Raw genomic sequence first — 18,284 nt, forward strand, 5'->3', positions numbered from 1 at the left:
TCATCAGCCCAAGCTATAGGGTCATCGTCCGAAAATTCCGGCGCGGTGAGCCTTCCCGGCTAATGGCCCAGCCTATGGAGATCAGGTAGATCGCGAAGAGCGCAATCAGGATAGAACCACACACCAACCAGACGATCCTATGGGAGAAGTAGGTGATCGGTGTGACAAAGGTGGTGATAAGAAGCAAGAAGAGCGAGTACATCCGGGAGCTCTTATCAAACTTGACGTGCGAGCCCTTTGGACGGAACAAGAGCCCGAGCGAAAAGGCGCCAAGGATGTTCGAGATGGCTGACCCGATGATGTTTCCTACTGCTAAGGAGGGGCGGCCCTGGGCAAGAGAGGCAATGACGACAACGAGCTACGACCCATTAATTAACAGAGCAAGGAAGAGAGGGAGGACCAAGTAGGTTCAATTTAGGTTGAAGCCTTACCTCTTCCCATTCTGCGCCGGCGGTAAGCAGCGCAATTACCGTGTCTGGAATTCCCGTCCGGTAGGCAACGATAGCAGTGTGGTCGACAAATTTATCGGCGCCGAATTCAAGCAGGAATAAGGTACTGATGAAGGCGGCGACATTGTAGGCGACGGCGTTACCGCTGACCATGGCGAAGGTAGAATAGAGAACATAGGAAGACGAAAAGGAAAAAAAGGTCGGATCGACGGAGTTTGTGTTGTAGTGGGGAACTGACTGGTGTATAAAAGCGGAGAGTTTTAGCGTCTTTGGGCGGTGATTGCTGCTAAATCTTGAGCCGTTTACGAATTGCTTGATAGGTTGTCTATTCTTCATAAGCGTTCATAGCACGGACGGCATGAGAGGGGGTAGAACCTCGACTCAGGTCTTACTAGAGCCCGGAGCACGCCTTACTTCTCATTGATTAGAGGATGGCTCGGGTAGATGCTGACGTTTCGGCGTCTCATGCCTTATCCCTTCTTCAATCGTGACTTTTCAGAGCGCCAGAGCCTCCCCATCATACTCTAGCTCGACATTCAGCAATCCCCGCATCTAGACCGGGCAATTAAAATGGCTCTAACCTGACCCTGCTGCGCTCACGTCTGAATCTCCCCAATGGAAATCTAATCCAACTTCGTTTATGGTTGTGTCGGGCAAACCGCGCCAGTCTCGAGATGTTTCGCGTATTACGCCACCTAAGACGCGTCCCCTCGCTCTCGCCATCACCATCCTCCTAGTGCCTGCGCTAAAAACACTAGGACCTCCTTAGCTTTTTGTAGTGGGTTTCAAAATTGTTTTGTTAAACGGTTTTGAAACGCCCATTCCGTCTTCCATCCCTCCCAACTCTGCAATACTCTTATTGTCCAGCAGTCTGAAGGCTCTACTTGGGGGTCTCAAAATCGACCATCCCCTGACCTTCGTACCAGAGGTAGGGGGTTGGATTGGCTAGCAAAAGAAGGGCTGGTTCGCAAAAATGCAGCTAGCCCAGACCTATACGCACTTATCTAGAAAAGTTACCTCGCATGTCTACATAGATAGTTGCAAAGAAATGCAGATAGACCCTCTAAATTCTAAGAATGAGGCTGATGTTTCCTGCTGCTAACGAAGAGCGGCCATGCGCAAAGAGAGGTAATAGCGATAACGAATTGCGATGTATTAGTTAGTGGGCGAATGAAGAGTGGTTTGGATCGAAGCCTTACCTCTTCCTATTCTGCACGCTTGAGACACTGACAAAGGCATACATATGATACACCCTGCTCTGAATGGTTCCCGCACATTGAAAGCTCAATCATTGGATCCTAGCTATTTCATGAAGAACCGTGACCAAACTTACTAGTAATTGCATTTATGCCTATGCGGCTTCGAGAGAAAAGGGCACTGGAGTTAGGTCATCTAAACATATAATCACGACGACAGCAATAAATCTTTCACTACGGTCACCAACTCGGTTCGCCTGCAGGTCAAGGACCTAATTCATTGTGATATCTAAGACCCAAGGGGCCAATGTAGATGAGGCTATTTGGTCAGCCAGTCAGTGGCTGGGGTGGTTATTGAGATCGGCAAGGTCCTTGCTATGATACCGTTACCGCTGGGGGTGAGAAACATTGGACTAGCTAACACACTCGATTCTATTCATCACCGAGACACCATTTCCAGTACCCCGCTGGAGCTTCTTTACAATTGCAACACCAACACCAACCCGGCCCCTGCAGCAGCTATAATGGAAACCGCCATCTTCCCGGCGCCGCTGCCAGCCGAGTCGGTGGAGGACGACGCACCAGCCGTGGAAGTAGATTCAGAAGCCTCAGTCATGGCTGGCTTCGTTGCCTGAACCTGGATGCCTGAGGCTATGGCCGTAGCTGAGCGCACGTATGAAGTAGACGTGAAGGAGCATTGCGACATGAGCTTATCGACATCTAATACTCCGAGTGTCAGCCATCTACATCTAGTCATCCACGAACGTGCCATCTCCGGAGTTTATACCTTCCGTGTTCTGGCTGTTCTGAGCCATGCAGCTTGCGCAGAGCGCCATCACGGCAGCAACGTCGAAGCTCTTATTCGTGCAAATACAGTTCGCCTCGATAGCCTCATCAGCCTCGTTGCTTTCGCGTAGCCGCAATTTCCTTCTTTTGTCGTTATCTTTGTCCGCTTCGTTGGGGTCGACATCGCATGTATTGGTGAGATCGACAATGGGCTGGCAGATTGTCTTGCATGCCGATGGCACATCGTCTGCACGGAGCTCCTCTGCTAGGGCAGCAGGGATGATCGCAGCCAGGCCAGCGAGAAAAATAGTGGGATGCATTGGGAGAAGAATGTGCTGAAGTAGTAGTAATAAGACTGGGACTGTTGATTGATCTGAGTTGGATCTAATATTAGGAGTACCAACTCGAGAGAAACTACGTGCTTTTATACTCAACACAACATGTAAACAAGTTAACAGCCCTGAGGACATGACACCGTTCGAGAATCCCGGTTGGCCAATAGTAACCAGCCTAAGTCACAGTGGTTAATAGGGGTCCCAGGCACTGTCGGTGATGTTGAGCTATCTCAGGGCTTGAAATAGATACAAGGTCTAAAAATACCTAAAGCCGTCTGTATCTCCTTAAAATAGATACTAAGAGCTACCAATTTTTGTCGAGGCGCGAGACAGCCGCCACACCATTCTGTTTCGTAGTCCCCGGGCGTTTGAGATAATGTATCATGAGACCCTCGTTCAAACGGGTGCTTGAGAGTCCGAGCGTCTGAGCTTTTTTTTTTTTTTTTTGATTCACTAGCAGAAGCCCTCGCTACCCTGATTAATTCTAGAACGTATTCCTTGAGCTAGCCAAGTGCCAAGACGATGGCGCTCAGACTCCCTAACGGCTTCCTACTACGTAAGGGTAACAAAGGTGGCAGTCCTCGTCGCACCATCCTTTAAGAACCCCGCGAAACATCCGGGGTATAAAACAACTAGCCCTAACCGAGGCAGCAATATCGCCAAGTGAAGAGAATCGCCAATCACTCAGGCCGTCTCCGCGGTAGGGTACCCTACAGTATAGTCGCCGCGGAGGTGAGATTGGAACTCCTAAATGAGACAATAATCAGAGAAGTAGAATCCCAGAATTGGCTAAGAAGAAAAAAGAGGGAAAGGAAAGAAGAAAAAAAGCTCTTGGTAGAACCCTCACGAGGCTACAGCATCAGGGCATTGCAGGATCAACCAGCACAAGATCAACCTTAGGCATGTAGGGGTGAATCTCATAGCGATGAGGACATTCCGCTGTGCCGGCTTTCAATGCCTCAAACATCTCCGCTAGGTTCAGCTGACTGCTCTTGGGGCCTATAGCAGTTGCACTGCGGCTGAGGGTGTTAGAGTAGACGAAACCGCCAGACTCCCGATGATAATTACGGCGTATCAGCGACATTATGAATGACGGTAAGCTCTAACACAATAAAGGCAACATAACCAGCCAACATTGCGTCTCCAATCCAGCGGTCAAATCTGCTACCAAACCAGCCGGTTAACGTGAAAGCCAGAATTGAAGCCCAGAGCACTGCTGGCTCCGTGACATTGACATTACCACTGTTGAATTCCCCGGAGGTGTCCAGCATTATGATTCCCATATAGAGTGAGAGAAGAAAAACGTTGCTTCCCACAGCATTAGCCACAATACCAATATGTCCTCGGTGGCCGCGCATAACGGCCACGAATTTCTCGGGAAGTGTGGTGGCAATAGCAAGGATTATGACGCCGGAAAGAACGTCAGAAATGCCGATGGCGACCGTAATGTTCGTCGCGGCGTCAGACAAGATGTAACCGGCTAGGCAGATGGCTAAGAAACCAAGGACCAAGTAGAAAATATGTTGTTCCAAACTGCGCCGCCCTTGGCTAACTTGTCTGAGACAGAGGTCTATGTGCCCAACCGCCTCTTTGGTGTAATAGCGCATCAGTCTCCTGGTTCCCTGAATCTTCCTGGCCGATGGATGCCCTCGTTGAATCTATGTTGCTGTCGTCATCACTGCTCCCGTCATCCGAGTCTTCTGGAGCAGTGAGGCTGCCCTTGTTGATGGCCCAGCCTATGGAAACAATATAAAGAGCAAAAGAGGCAATCAAGATGGTGCCGCAAACCGGCCAGATCGTCCTGTAGGAAAAATATATGACTGGCGTAACAAAACTGGTTACCACTAGCAGGAGAGGGAGTATATTCGAGAGCTCCTATCGAACTGAGCCGGCTTCCCCTTCTCGTGGAATAGGAGGCCAAGAGAAAAGGCACCAAGTATGTTCGAGATCGCGGACCCGACAATGTTGCCCACTGCCAATGAGGAGCGCCCCTGGGCAAGAGAGGAGATAACGACGACGAGCTACAATCGATGTAACAATTAGCAGGGCAACAGCAGCGATGTTGGCCTTGTTGAAAACCTACCTCTTCCCATTCTGCGCCGGCCGTAAGGAGCGCAATTATTGTCAAGCTCCGGAGACCTTCACTTACTATTGGAGGAAACTTGTCAAGATCAGGTTGTTGGAATGAGGCCAAAATTAGGCAAGGATCACGATGAATGTGAACGACCTCAACTAGCACCAGGCAGCAGCCTGCTGCCTATGAGATCAACAGATTGAACACAGGTATAAGAGACCAACCTTCGTCGCTCCTTAGATATTGGGGGGGGGATAATGCAATCGACACACTGATCTTTTATTTCAATGTCTGAATTCGTGTATCAGTGCTAGGTTGACAATTATCGTGTCGGGGATCCCGGTGCGTCGTGCGACGATGGTGTCGGATACGAGGGTGGTAAGTCAAGATGAATGATGATTTCAAGATAGAGAAGAACAGATTATTGATTGATTCATCTCTATCCCCTCGTCGCCTTCCTTCTTCGTCCTCATTATATTTGACGAGGAGAGGCTACGATACTAGACCTGCCGAACCTGCAACAGATCTGTAACACCCCTCTGACTCTTGTGGTGCACTCGTGTGACAATCTGGGTAGAGGCATATGCAACACGTAGTGGATCTTAGCCCTAGAATGGCTAGCCTGTCTTATTGTGCGCATGGTATTTTCCTCCTCTGTTGTCTATTTTCTACTGAATGATCTTGTCCTTGAAAGTGAAGCCTTGGGCGATCCTCTGCCTTTAAAATGCGAAACGGACCTGTTAGTATGTTGCTGCCTTGGATTAGGGGCCTATTTAAACTGTAGTTGAAATGTTGTTCTGCCACCCTTAGTTATGCGCTTTAATAAAACGTCCTGTAGAGGCTATTCTTCGAATTTAGCGAGAAGTGCGTGGGCTTCGGAGGGAACTGATGTGACCTGTGATGGTGTAAGACGCTTGGTGTTGTATACTGACGTTTGATGCTCTTCCGGTGAATGCGTAGTGCGTCTTGTTAATTGTCTTTGGTGAGAGCTCTGAGCACTGGTGGAGGAGACACTTGAGCTCCAGGCAGCGATCTAGGTTCAGCCTCTGAGGATTCGGACTCCTGCCAACATAAACCCAGCACGACCGGTTTATCCCTTGGGAAACACACGATCGTCACACTTATGATGCACGTTAATCAACTAGATTCCGCGCAGGAAGAGGCGTATTCGGTTGACTGTTTGCTTGGAAGATGGGCAACGACTTATTCCATTTAAGGTGGTCGGATGGAAGTTATGGCTGGGAGCCTAGAGAAAACATCTTAGATGAACAGCTTGTCCGACAATTTGAGTGGGACTGCAAAGCCTTTAGCGATGGAGTCGAGGTTCTAAGCGCCCGCATCTAGAATGGCAAGCGGGAGTGCCGGTTGCACTGGAATGGACGTCCGAAGAGTGAGGGATTGGTGGGTTGCGGACTCAAAGACGCGGGCCATCGTTGTGCTTCTCAAAGTCTGAGCTCATGTGTTAGAAGAGCCCATTGTCGCCATGGATAGACACAATAAATACGATAAGGCTGCTTACAGCCTGGCAGAAGCGCCAAACACCAACCTGCATGGTCACACTGACAGGCTCAGACAACGTCATGCATGAGTGGCTGAGAGATTTAACGCGAGGCGCCCCTCATCAACTCGAACCTGCCACCTCATCGACACATAACCATGGATCCTACCGGACTCGCCGTTGGGATCGCCGGGCTCGCCGGGCTCTTCACCACCTGTCTGGAGGCAGTCAACAAGGTACAATCTTGTCAGACATTCGGCACTGACTCGCATGTTTTAGACACTCGGTTCAAGGTTGCCAGAGCCCGTTTTGAGCGATGGGGCCCAGGTGTGGGGATCGAGCAAGGCAAGCTGTTGCCCGGTCATCACTCTGCCCTGGACGACAAAGACACGTCTACGGTGGTGACGGATGTGTTACATATCATCATCAAGATCAAAGAGCAGGGACTACCCCGGGTCACGCGTGGCCTGTCGAGATACGGCGGGTGCTGGCTCGGATCGAGGGGGAGATTAGAGGTAATCCAGGGGGCAATTTGGTAGTAGATCTTCAGAAACACAACCAAGGTCCCTTATCTTATATAACGTATATGATAAGCGAGCGGCGCAGACAAGCGAGCGACGCACCTATACTGTGCACTTAAAAATAATAAACCTTAAGTATTTAAAAATAGCTATAAAATAGCTAGAAACTTAATAACAGTATTTTTTAAATATTTAACTAGAAAGAAAACTACTAGGTATTTTTTTTTAGATTTTTAAAAAATGATATTACTTTTTAAAAAATAAAAAACTTAAAAAAAACAGTGCGAATAGAAATTTATCTAATAACTTAATAAAGATTTTTTTAAAAAATTTAAAAAAAAATTATTTTTAAGCTAATAATATATTAATAGTCTTACTTACTAATTTGTAGCTATTTTAAGCTTAACTTTAATTTTTAAGAATTTTTTAAGCTTAAAGTGTAAATACTAAGAAATTTTAACTGCGTCGCTCGCTTGTCTGCGCCGCTCGCTTATGTACGTTGGCCCTTTCTCGGAGTTTAATGACTAAAGAACATAGTCATTGTTGATAATGGCCTGCTCTGGCTCCGCGTTGGGCTAAGCGTATGTCATGTCATGGAACAGAAAGAAATAAATGCTGAGAGAAATGGATTGCGGGAGGCAGAGATAGGAAGGGGCCTTAAGTGGTTTATTCATGTTGTCTAACGTGTATGATAAGCGAGTCGGAAATACAAGCGAGTCGGAAATGGATACTGTACAGCTTAATGACAAAATTTCCAATTTTTAAAAACGGGAAATTCAACAAGAAAACTCCTAAAAAAAAAACTCGATAGATACTCTTTAGATAAAAAGTCACAACACAGTATTTTCTTAAGATTTTTAGTTAATTTATTTAGCCCGTTATATATGAAAGTGAGGAAAAAGACAGTGCGAACAAGCTTTTTCTTAATATCTCGATAAACAAAAATCCGAAAACTTCAGAAAAGAGATTTGATATAATTTATTAACTAGATAACCTAGTTCTCAGCTCTGAGCCGTTTTGGGTTCAGTTTGAATATGTAAGAATTTTCACAAAATCGCGATTTAAGGTGTAAATCTCAATTTCCGACTCGCTTGTATTTCCGACTCGCTTATCATGCACGTTAGATAAAGACCCTCCTTTCCCACACATTAGTTAGAAATCAAGAGCTTCCTTTAGCTTCCTTCCCAACCTGCTAGTGAATTCATCTCCGATATCAAGCTCCGTTCCTCAAGGCTCATTTGCGCAAACCGCGACCGGTTTGCCTCTCCTCTGCCTGAGGAACGTAGAGACGAAGGTTCTTCCTTCCGCGCCTTCTGACCCCTCAGTAAGCCCCCCGAAGCCGGGAAGCCTATTCTGCAGTGTGGTCGTCACGTGAGGCAACCCCAATAAAACTACCCCCTCTATCCGTTTTCTCCCAAACGTGAACCCCAATAGAAACCATTGCAATGGCCACCCCTTTGAGAACTCTTCATATCAGATTTCGAGATTGGCCCTCGGTACCTGGTTCCGGTTCAGACGGTGCGGCCACTTGTAAGAGGGAGGATGATTCTGGGCCGGGTTTTCTCTTCGACGTTAGAGATGCGCCAGATGACGCCGCCCCTCTTAACGTCAAGATGGAAGAGACCGGTACGGAGGCTCGATCGCCACTAGTACCGGCGACGGTCACCATTTTCAAATCATCCGCTCTGTCCAAGTCTCTGGTGTTCTTAGATCCTGCATTCTGTGAAGCCGCTACCACACTACTGTCGTTTCGTTGTTGATTTCCGTCTCGTTCGAAGCCGATGATTAAAGATCCTGCTCTCGTTCCCCATTCCTTTGTCGGTGCATCTGAGCGGCAAGCCTCGCTGTTGAGAAAGTTGACCGCGATCCTACCAGGCGCCAGCTGGTTCGCCAATTGGGTAAGCGCGGAAAACGAAACTCGCGACAAGAGGATGAGTAGCGTGGATCCCAACAGGATACTTAACCAGAGTGCAAGCAAGACTATGGCCGGAATTGCGTAACGCAGGTCATAGACAATGTGTCGCTTCCACAATTGAGCCACTCTATCATACGACGGATTGTCAAGCATTTTCTCTGACGAAAAAGGGCCTGGCTTTGTCCCCAAAACAAGGTTTGCCATGATATCCGTCCAGATGAGATTGATCAGTGTTCTTGCGGTTTCTGACGATCGAGAAAGGTCCCTCCAGCGGACATACAAGCCGAAATTGTCCACAGCAGTGTAATCCATTTGACCCAGACCTGGCGAGACAGAATTCCCCACATCGTATGCGGCTGAAAGTGCCATCATATGTGCATCGGCGGGGGTTGAATCGAAGATGGACATCTCCAGTCCGGCGTGCTGTGCCTGGAAGCCCCGACCAGCGGGAAGCCATAGGCTCCGTTTTCGCGTCGTTAGGAATGCTTCTGAACTCTCGTATCTGTCATCGACCAGACCCCAAAGAGGCGAATACGTTTTGATGGTGAGATTTGTTCTCTCTATTGCCCATAGAGGCATGCTGGCTTCGTCGGGAAAGATTTTATCTAAAACCTGAACGACACGAACGTTTTCGAGGCTAGTGCCGTTGGCCGTAAATTTCACCGTCTTGATGGAAGCGCGAGCGGCTGATGCACAGGCTATCATATTCTGAGTCCACTTCGTCTTAGGCTCGAGGATTAAGGAATCCGAGCCGTCCGTCAGATGAGGTGCTCCCATAATCATGCCGACCTGGATTCCAACTGTCGACATATTTACAACGTCCAAGCCACCGTAGCGACGTGTCCCGACATCTGGGATTAGTCAGAGAACAGCTTTTGTGGTCGGAAGCAGGAAAAGGTTGAAAGGCTACAGTTAACAACCCCGGGCGGGATGGGTTTAAAGAACTCGAGAGAATGACTTACCTACAGTCGTCCAATTCTCGCTGGTTATATCCCCTGTCCCGTTGTACATGGTATCTGGCAGCGGTAGATAAGACCCACTCAAGGGACCTATGCTGATTTCAAAAATGTTGGGAAGATACTGGGAGTGGGGTGCTCCACTGCCAGTCAGATTGTATCTTGCGCCTAAATGCGCTTTGCCATGGTCCTTCCTTCCTACCGTCAAGTTGTAGAAAGCTGCTGCGAATGCGTTATTAAAGGCAGCGGCGCGGTACGCCGATGCACGTAGCTGCGGATCGTTCTCCGTGGTGTTTTCATGAATGGAAGGAAAGTCGGGTGAAAGATTGACGAAACCGCCATTGTCAACGAGAAAAGACTGTGCTTCGTGCGGGTTATCAGTCTCAGATAAAATGTTGTCAAACTCAATTATGAGGTTTGTGTCCACGCATTCCGTGACGGGTTCGATCCAGAGGAGATCCTCTTGCCATGACGAACCGAATTCAATTTGTTCAGGGATGGTATGATTGCGAAAGCCCACACCGCCGTTGATGGTGTTAACCACTAAACCCTGTACAAGCTCAATCTTGTCGTTCAAGATCAGCGACTGAAGCGTGCGCATAGAGCCGATAGTATATAGCGAGTTGTTCTGTAATGGGTATTCGGTTGAGGTGTAGGCAGTTGTGTCATGCTTGTAAGATCGATACTGGATATCGAATATGCTGGAGACTGTGGTGTTCCTTGTGGCGCTTGTGAACGCTTCAGTCACATTCTGAGGTATCCTCAAATCGACAATATTTCTGCTCTTATTAAATGTGGTATCGGTGCGAAACCATCCACTGGATTCGTTGTACCAGGTTTGATATCCGCCGTCAACCCCCGGGCAGTTAAAGGGAGTGGTAAGGCCACACAGCCGCGAATACTCGTAGGTAGTTCTGAAAGGTGTTCCCGAGCCTATCGGTCCAAAATCTGGCGCATAAGTCCATGAAACTACCTCCTCCCCGGCCAGCTGCAGCTGTTCCGATAGTCCCAAGGGAGTCGATACCCCGACTACAACGAGGAGAATGGAGCCAACTGTAGTTGTCCAGGATAAGACCGAAACCCGTTTTCGAACCCCGTGGTTTAGGGAATAATCCGAACGGAGTATTGAGGGCCAGAATGAGCCTTGAATCAAGCGTGCAACCGCAGTCCTGGGACGTCTATCAGCAATTTGGTGGTGAAAGGTTACTAGGGGATCAGTGTGCACCATGTGGCTGCGGTTTCCTGGTTTTCCAGCAAGCCAACCATTGCGAGCACTATGGCGAGAGGGAAAGTCAACTGAACTTGAAGTGCATTGTCAGTGCTGATCCATCCACATTGCACACGAATCATACCCAAGACAATGGCTGCGTTGATCATTGCAGAGACTTCTCCAATAGTAATGCCAGCCATCCCGAAAAGCAAAGCTGAAACTTGACCAAAAGTCCAGTGCGGTGTGCAAGGTGTGGGCTTTTCCAAACAACTGTTGTAATGGGACAGGAGACCATTTCGGTTGCGAGGGTTCGAGTGGGCAAGCAACTGAAAGCATTTTATCACTACAGATCCCAGGTAGCAGGATGGATGGCCAATCAGAACAAGGAACTAAGAGCGGAGTACCCACTAAGTAGTACCTCTGGTCGAGCAACAAGTTCCTAGAGCCGACTTCGCCTTACTTAATATAGTATGGGTTTTAGCCTTAACTGGGCTAAACTGCAGGCCCTGAGGCACCCTTTACCATTTGTAGAGACCCCTTGGTCGAAATGTTCCTCCATCTGACGTGAAGACCCTCCAAGATTTCGCTTGCTAATCCCAGATTAGGAGGTCCGTCGGCAGATCCTTATAATCGACTTTCCTAATAGGGTTACGCACTGCCTCTCTACCCCGTCCATTTAGTTGCAGAGATGTACTCCGTATAAGGTACATTCTTTCGATTTTGCGCCGCTGATATTTATCGCTGCACCTGTCAAGAATGAGAATTTCCACTCGTCTGTCAGTTCGGTGTGATTCTGCACCCGTCTTACGTGCGAAACCTGCGTGGCGGCCACGACTGGGGTGTCAGGCCAATCAGACGTCACGGAATGTAAGGTACATATTTCCCACCTAAATTAGCCTGTGATAGAAGTCCCAACAATATCGAGAGTTACAAAGTCCTCCATCACACTGCTCACATCCCTTCGTTGATTGCCGCGGCCCCTGTGGCCTCCTTCTATTGCCGCTGACGGCAGCTGAAGGCCGTCTTTTTAAGCTTTGCGACCTCACTTCGCCAAGCCGTATGCCTAGGAGACAAAAGGGTAAGACTGAGCCGAGTTGAGAGGGTTCGCAGTGCCGAATGGCCTGGGAATATGTAACCTTTGACCCCGTGCTCAGCCTGATCTAATGGTCGCGCTAGTCGTTAGCGGTGGGCCTCCAGCACTAACTGACAACACCACCACACATTGCGCCGTTGTTCTCATTGGTTCTTCGGGCCGTTATTTATCCATCCGACTCGGCTTCGAAACCACCTGAGCTTCCCCTCACCTCGGTACTTCATCCAGTGTTGCGAATAATATAAACAATACGTATATTGGCAATATGGAAGCCTCGCAATATTATTGTATTGCCAAGTGGTGCATATTGTATTAGGCCATATGACATTGGCCTATATTGTATTGTATTGCCAAGAACCCAATATATTGCCAGTGTGACAATACATCCCATTCTATTGCACGTGATCTGGGTTATTCTACTGCGGCAGCTAAAGTACATCACCTTGAAACTCTCGTATCCCAAACCATGACTTCAGGCACTCCAGTGCTTCGACTACATCACTCCCAAGCCGATTTCGACGATCTGTAATGGTTATCTTGGCCCCAGAGAAGAGTCGTTCGGGCTCAGCAGACATTGCGGGAATTGACAGTATGTCCACCGCCATTTTACTCAGGTTTGGGTAGTTTTTCTGCTGTGTCTCCTCTAGCCACCATGCAAGGGCGCTTGTGAACCCGTAAACCCGTTCAGACTTGCAATAACGTTCATATTCGTCCGTGACGAGTGACGGCTGCAGGTGCTTGTTCCTCCAGTTCAAGAACTCGTTCGTGGTCGTCGATGGGACCTCGCAGAGAGGAAGAGGTGATTCCACGGGTTTATAGTCGTTCCACAGCGTCTCCATCAACTTCTTTGACGACTCAACCCACTCCTTTTTCCAGTTCTCCTGTATGTAGTGCCATTTATGCGAAGGGTGGAGCACGATAGCGGCAACGTAGGCAGGCGATTCATCAGTGAGCCGGTAGTACTTGTCCAACTTGGCCCAGCCCGAGTTATACATTGGCGCCATTATCGGATCGTCAATATATGCCTCCTTCCCTGCTTCGAATTGTGCCAAAACGAAATCCATAGCCAAGAGGACGTTGTCGAGTGTTGCAAACGATGACTCGAGAGCCTTGGTCGTCATCTTCAGCTTCTCTAAGAAGGACTTGATTTTCTCCAAGATGATCCAGTCCTCTGAAGAGAGCTCGTCTCCAGCGCAATCTAATTCCATCCATTTGTTGAAATAGCCGTCAATCGCATCTCTGAGGTTCAGGGCCACTCGCAGCATGTTATACCACGAACTCCATCTTGCATCGTTGTCCCGTGCGAGCTTACGGTTATGGCTAATAGCAAGAGACTTTTGGCTGCGCTGGACACTTCGTTGGATGAAAACGACGAAGTTGTGAATCTTGCCAAGAGGCCCCTTCTTCCGCCACGCTTCAATATGTTTTAGTGTCACATTATGCACACCAGGATCGTCGAGTTCGAGCTTCTCATTATCGGTGACGAAGAGGAAGGCTTTGGCGGCGAGGTTGATAATATGGCCTTGGCAGCGGAGTCGGTGCACTTTGGGATCGTATTGGATGTCATATCGGCGTAGGAGGCCTGTGGTGTGAATGTTAGGGCATGCGAGAAAGAGTGAAGTTGTACTCACCAAGAGAAAGGGATCTCATCATTGTGTCGTTATTGCCGGCGTTATCCATTACGAAATATTCAAGCCTGGATGCAAAGCCCCATTCGTCAACCACCTTCAAAATGGCCACAGCGAGATGAGAGCCGTCGTGCTCACTGTCGATGTCTTTCAACGCCAAAACATGGTGTTCCAGCTGGCCGTCTTCCGTGACATAGTGTGCGACTACGCCTAAGATGGCCAAAGAGTTGGGAGAAGTCCAAAGGTCGCAGCTGATGTGAATTCTTGACTTTGCCGACTGTATGCGCTGCTTGACCCTCTCTTTCTGGTCTTCATATTGGCGCATAATCCATATCTTGACGGTATCATGCGTATCCGGAAGCCAAGTCTCGATATCGTCATTGATGTAGGCCAAGAGAGCTCGGAACTCTGGGCATTCCACGAGCCGAAATGGGAGAGAACAGGCCGTGATAAACCTCACGTATAACACTTCGAGCTGGTCCGGGTCGATAGAGTCTCCGGATTGATCGTTGAGTCGACGGCGTTTTCGGGGATTTTCTTCTGCCGCAGCACGAGCTTGTTCGATAATAGTTCGTATAGTTGTAACTTTCGCTGTCCGCGGGGCTCCTTTTGGCAGACCGTGGCCGTCAGGAGGAGGGTCCATGAGATGTTTTGCAGGAGCTGCAGTACCCCCCTGAAGAGGCATAGGTTTTGTCACAATGTTTGCAGCGCCACTCTTCTTTTCCGGTCCGCTGATTGTAGTATCTCGTCTCTACCTCCTCGTCTGGCATATGAGAGAAGACCCATGATGTTCTGGGCTTGGTGGAGGATGTTGTGGAGGCGGTGCGAGGTCGAGATGACAGGCATTTGGATGTTTGGCTTACGTCCAGATTATCCAATTGCTTGCCGGAAAACTCCAGAAAGTCGCTGGAAATTGACGACTCTCTTCGTTGCGACGATTGCACAAAAGGGAGGCGTTGTTGAGGCATGGCGGGTAGATCTGTAAAGTTAAGATCGAGAAGTGATAAAAAAAAAAGGGGGGGGAGCAGAAGCGAAGATGGCCCAACCCAACATGGTTTGTCCTCCCTCACGCGTTTCTTTCACGCGTGATCGCATGATAGGTCTAATTGTCAACAAAGAAGTGCGTGAAAGTGAACAAGAGCCAATAAATTGCGAGCTATCCCTGTCACTGGTATAGGGTAGGGCGGCGTTCGGTAGCTTTCACAAGGCAATTCACTCAAGAATTGACAACCCAATATAGATAGTATATTGCCAATATGGACATCCTCATATTATATGGTCACAATATCGCAGTCTTCATATCATATTGTCACAATATCAGAAAACGCATATTATATGGTATGTATTGTAATATACTACTTTATTGCCATCTTATTCGCAACACTGTACTTTCGGAACCCACGTCTGCTCTTCCAGACTCACGATGTCAAAAACACATTTGCCAGGCCGAGTCTGTACGAGAGCCTCTATCACTTCGAGAGGACGGTCCTTGCTGCTCTTGACCCTAGGCAGTTGGATCTGCACTCGTGTTGGCTCGATGTTGGAACCAGAGACTACGTGACTACTACTACACCTCAGTGATCGGAATGGTCTGGTATGAGTTGGTATTGGTATGGTATATACCGCCAAGACTTGGTATGGTTTGAAGAAATCTCAATACCATGGTATTACCGGTATACCAAGTCATACCGGTAAGGCTAAAATAGACTAAAAATAGGCCCAGTTGGTGGCGCTAGGCGGCTGGGTTATGGACTAAACTGGCTAGCGCCTCCTTAAGGTCAACATTTTCTCGGCTTAGAACTTATAATCCTACGACACATAACCTATTTACAATATTAAGGTATTACCTATGGAATCTCTAGTTCCAACCTCGCTGTCACGAACTCATTTGATCACGTGCTGTCGCACGTGATACTGAAGATTTTCCCTGAACCAGGGACAGATTGATCTTGTTTTCCCTTTTACTTCTCTTTTACGCTACGTCTTGTATCTAGAACCCAACCCTTACTGCCAATTGAACTCGATTGACCTCGAATCCTCACAGTCTTAACAGTCTTGGCATCCTTAATGGTATTATTGGTCTTACCGGTAATACCATACCGGTTATTATATAAGCAGCTGGTATGGTGTGGTTTGACCCCCCATACCAGACCATACCAGACCATTCCGATCACTGATCCAACCACCATTCTTATAGAGCCTGAGTCCAGACATGACGTTGACTGGAAACTCAGGGATGAATGGAGTGTCTTTGAGGTTAATGGTGACTTCTTCTTGCCACTTGTTGACAAAGGTAACCTCGACTGTTCCTCTGCCAGATGGGAAAACCTTCCCGCCACCGGTGATGAGGACTGTTCGTGCTGCAGATTGGAGTTCGCTGAAGAGACTCCGGTTGTTGCAAATGTGAACTGAAGAACCAGTGTCGAAGAGCCATTTCATATGTGCATTGACGTTGTCCAGTGAGGCTCTGCACGTCTCCATGGTTTCATTCGAGACTTCGTCTTCTAGGATCATGAATGACCTTTCGACCGTCATGTGGTTTGACTCCTTAAGATGAAGATTCTTGACGTCATCGTGTTGATTGTCGTATTCCATAAATTCCTTGGCGAGTCGGACGGCCCAGTCAGGTCGTTTGTCCTTGTGGGAGAACCAGCAATCATTTTCGTGGTGACCCTTCTTTCTGCAGTTTGTGCAGATATGATCCTTATGCTTGTTGATCCGGTGACTGGCTTCTTGGCGAGTTGTATTGGGTTTGGAATTCTTGGAGTTGTCTTTGTGACGATTGCTAGCCTTGCGATTCCTTGTATTGGAGCCCTTCTTGCCAGTCTTCTTTCCGTGGACCCAGTATGCAGAGGCTGATCCAGGTCTGTCTTCCTCGTCCGATGATCGGTTTTCGTCGATGAGATCTTGCTGCATTGATCGAATCGTAGGTGGATGCTCGGACCGAAGAAGTGCCCGTTGCCTAGCGGTCCAATCGGGGTACTCGTTCTCACAGGCAGCTAGATAAACCACCTTTTTGAGAGTGTCTGAAATTGGCTCCTTCTGTTCGAGAAGTAGTTTGACGAGGCGCTCAAAGTCAACATTAAATTGCGGGATTGTCTCGTATGAGTTGGTCTTGATCCGGATGAACTGATACAATGTTGTTTGCAGAAGGACTGGACCGGTGCCGACGCAGTAGGCTTGGAGGATGTTGAACATCTCCTGGGGGTCTTCGATCCCAACCAGTTGGCTGAGAGCCTCTCCGGTACAGTTGCCTCTAATGGAGACGGCAGCTTTTGCTGCTCTGATCTTCTGATCCATAGTCCGTTGTTCTTCCGAAGGATAATCGCCGAAGACAGCATCTTCAAGGCCATTGATCCGAAGAATGGCCTTTTGAGCCGGCGAGTATTGCTCCCAGTTGGAAGGGCCTCCAAGTTTGAGCTCTTGAGGGAGAAAAAGAGTATTTTTGTCGGAACTAGCCATGGTGCTATCATAACTTGAAGGTAGAGCATGCTGTTGATCTGAAACACTCGATTGCGATGATTCAGATTCAGGCGATACTCTTATCGTGTTATGACGTGTTCGCATGGTAAATCGTGGAACTTGCCGTGAAGGCATCTTGGGAGGAAGAAGGTTAAAGTTCGGTTCTTTGATTCAGAAGAGAAACCCGGTGTTCGCCAGCCGGGCTCATAACCTGTTGTTGTGTCGCGCAGGAATGCTGAGTGCACTTGACAAAAGGTAGTTCTTGTTGTCGTGATTGTGATTATTCTTAGTTAAGTTTTCATGATCTCAATGAGAGGCCCTTTGGGGCCTTATATCTTTGAATGATCCCATCTAGGACTTTGAACCTTAATCGTAGGACTTCAAACTTTAATCTTGATCCTGAAGCTTAGGGGGAACTCTCAGTTCTTCCAACATTTGCAAGGTTGTGATTTGTAATGACCAATATTGTTGGGACTTCTATCACTACCTAATTTAGCAGAGGAATTATTTGGCGCCTTCTGATTGGACCAGACCTCTCATCGTGGCATCTTGGGAGGGCTACGCGCACTCAGGAGATGAGACTAGTTCTCCCGGGCGCAATAAAACCTACCTACCTGCTTAATTGCAATCGAGGCCCAATCTTTTGCCCTACTGTGCCAATTGCCACTGGTGTTGGCAGCCAATACCATTTTCCCTGGTCCGTGCACGCTTCTCGGATCTGGTATTGGGTCCGAATACAAGAAAACTTGGCGCGTGCACGGTCCCCAGCGTCCATGCCCCCGGTCCTGATTCCCTGTCGCCGCAGATGGAAAGCAGCTTGATGGGCTCGATTTTTTAAAATGGAAGAGAAATTACGGGACGACGCATCTTGTTTCCACTCAAAAGCCAAAAATCAGAAACGTCTTTGGTTTGGAGGTCATTGCCCTCACATTCGTACCATCGCTCAAGTGCCCTTTACCTACCTTCCCAAGGCCGGGGACCATGGACCTTGATGGGATGATCTACGTTATCTCCGTCCCGGGAAAGAGAAAACTTCGTCGATCTATTGCCGTTTTGGCCATGATGGAAACCCTTGTCAGAGACCCTATACACGGCTTGTTTGACCGGCTGCAGCCACAACAACCCCATCGTAGCGGTCGAGTCTTACAAGCAGGGGGGATA

At 48.3% G+C, this 18,284-nt stretch overlaps 6 protein-coding genes across 6 annotated transcripts; all 6 read right to left on the reverse strand.

Moving 5' to 3' along the window:
• Nucleotides 1-21: 21 nt before the first annotated feature.
• MRS44_013943 (uncharacterized protein) lies at nucleotides 22-602 on the reverse strand (the record flags this gene model as incomplete). Its single annotated transcript, XM_065617381.1, has 3 exons — nucleotides 22-72; nucleotides 125-358; nucleotides 432-602. 3 exons carry the CDS (start codon nucleotides 600-602, stop codon nucleotides 22-24), a joined length of 456 nt encoding a protein of 151 aa, XP_065473453.1.
• Nucleotides 603-2,123: 1,521 nt separating this feature from the next.
• Nucleotides 2,124-2,751, reverse strand: MRS44_013944 (uncharacterized protein; the record flags this gene model as incomplete). The annotated part of the gene is made up of 2 exons (XM_065617382.1): nucleotides 2,124-2,365; nucleotides 2,433-2,751. The coding sequence occupies 2 exons, from the start codon at nucleotides 2,749-2,751 to the stop codon at nucleotides 2,124-2,126; spliced, it is 561 nt and encodes a 186-aa protein (XP_065473454.1).
• Nucleotides 2,752-3,625: 874 nt separating this feature from the next.
• MRS44_013945 (uncharacterized protein) lies at nucleotides 3,626-4,859 on the reverse strand (the record flags this gene model as incomplete). Its single annotated transcript, XM_065617383.1, has 4 exons — nucleotides 3,626-3,785; nucleotides 3,835-4,258; nucleotides 4,320-4,502; nucleotides 4,850-4,859. 4 exons carry the CDS (start codon nucleotides 4,857-4,859, stop codon nucleotides 3,626-3,628), a joined length of 777 nt encoding a protein of 258 aa, XP_065473455.1.
• A 3,468-nt stretch (nucleotides 4,860-8,327) lies between these two features.
• MRS44_013946 (uncharacterized protein) lies at nucleotides 8,328-11,140 on the reverse strand (the record flags this gene model as incomplete). Its single annotated transcript, XM_065617384.1, has 3 exons — nucleotides 8,328-9,625; nucleotides 9,737-11,026; nucleotides 11,083-11,140. 3 exons carry the CDS (start codon nucleotides 11,138-11,140, stop codon nucleotides 8,328-8,330), a joined length of 2,646 nt encoding a protein of 881 aa, XP_065473456.1.
• Nucleotides 11,141-12,461: 1,321 nt separating this feature from the next.
• Nucleotides 12,462-14,629, reverse strand: MRS44_013947 (uncharacterized protein; the record flags this gene model as incomplete). Its single annotated transcript, XM_065617385.1, has 3 exons — nucleotides 12,462-13,615; nucleotides 13,665-14,334; nucleotides 14,525-14,629. The coding sequence occupies 3 exons, from the start codon at nucleotides 14,627-14,629 to the stop codon at nucleotides 12,462-12,464; spliced, it is 1,929 nt and encodes a 642-aa protein (XP_065473457.1).
• A 1,138-nt stretch (nucleotides 14,630-15,767) lies between these two features.
• MRS44_013948 (uncharacterized protein) lies at nucleotides 15,768-17,258 on the reverse strand (the record flags this gene model as incomplete). The annotated part of the gene is made up of 1 exon (XM_065617386.1): nucleotides 15,768-17,258. One exon carries the CDS (start codon nucleotides 17,256-17,258, stop codon nucleotides 15,768-15,770), a length of 1,491 nt encoding a protein of 496 aa, XP_065473458.1.
• Nucleotides 17,259-18,284: the final 1,026 nt, after the last annotated feature.

This window comes from Fusarium solani (genome assembly GCF_023522795.1).
Source record: "Fusarium solani strain SB1 chromosome Unknown bctg00000009, whole genome shotgun sequence".
Taxonomy (NCBI): domain Eukaryota; kingdom Fungi; phylum Ascomycota; class Sordariomycetes; order Hypocreales; family Nectriaceae; genus Fusarium; species Fusarium solani.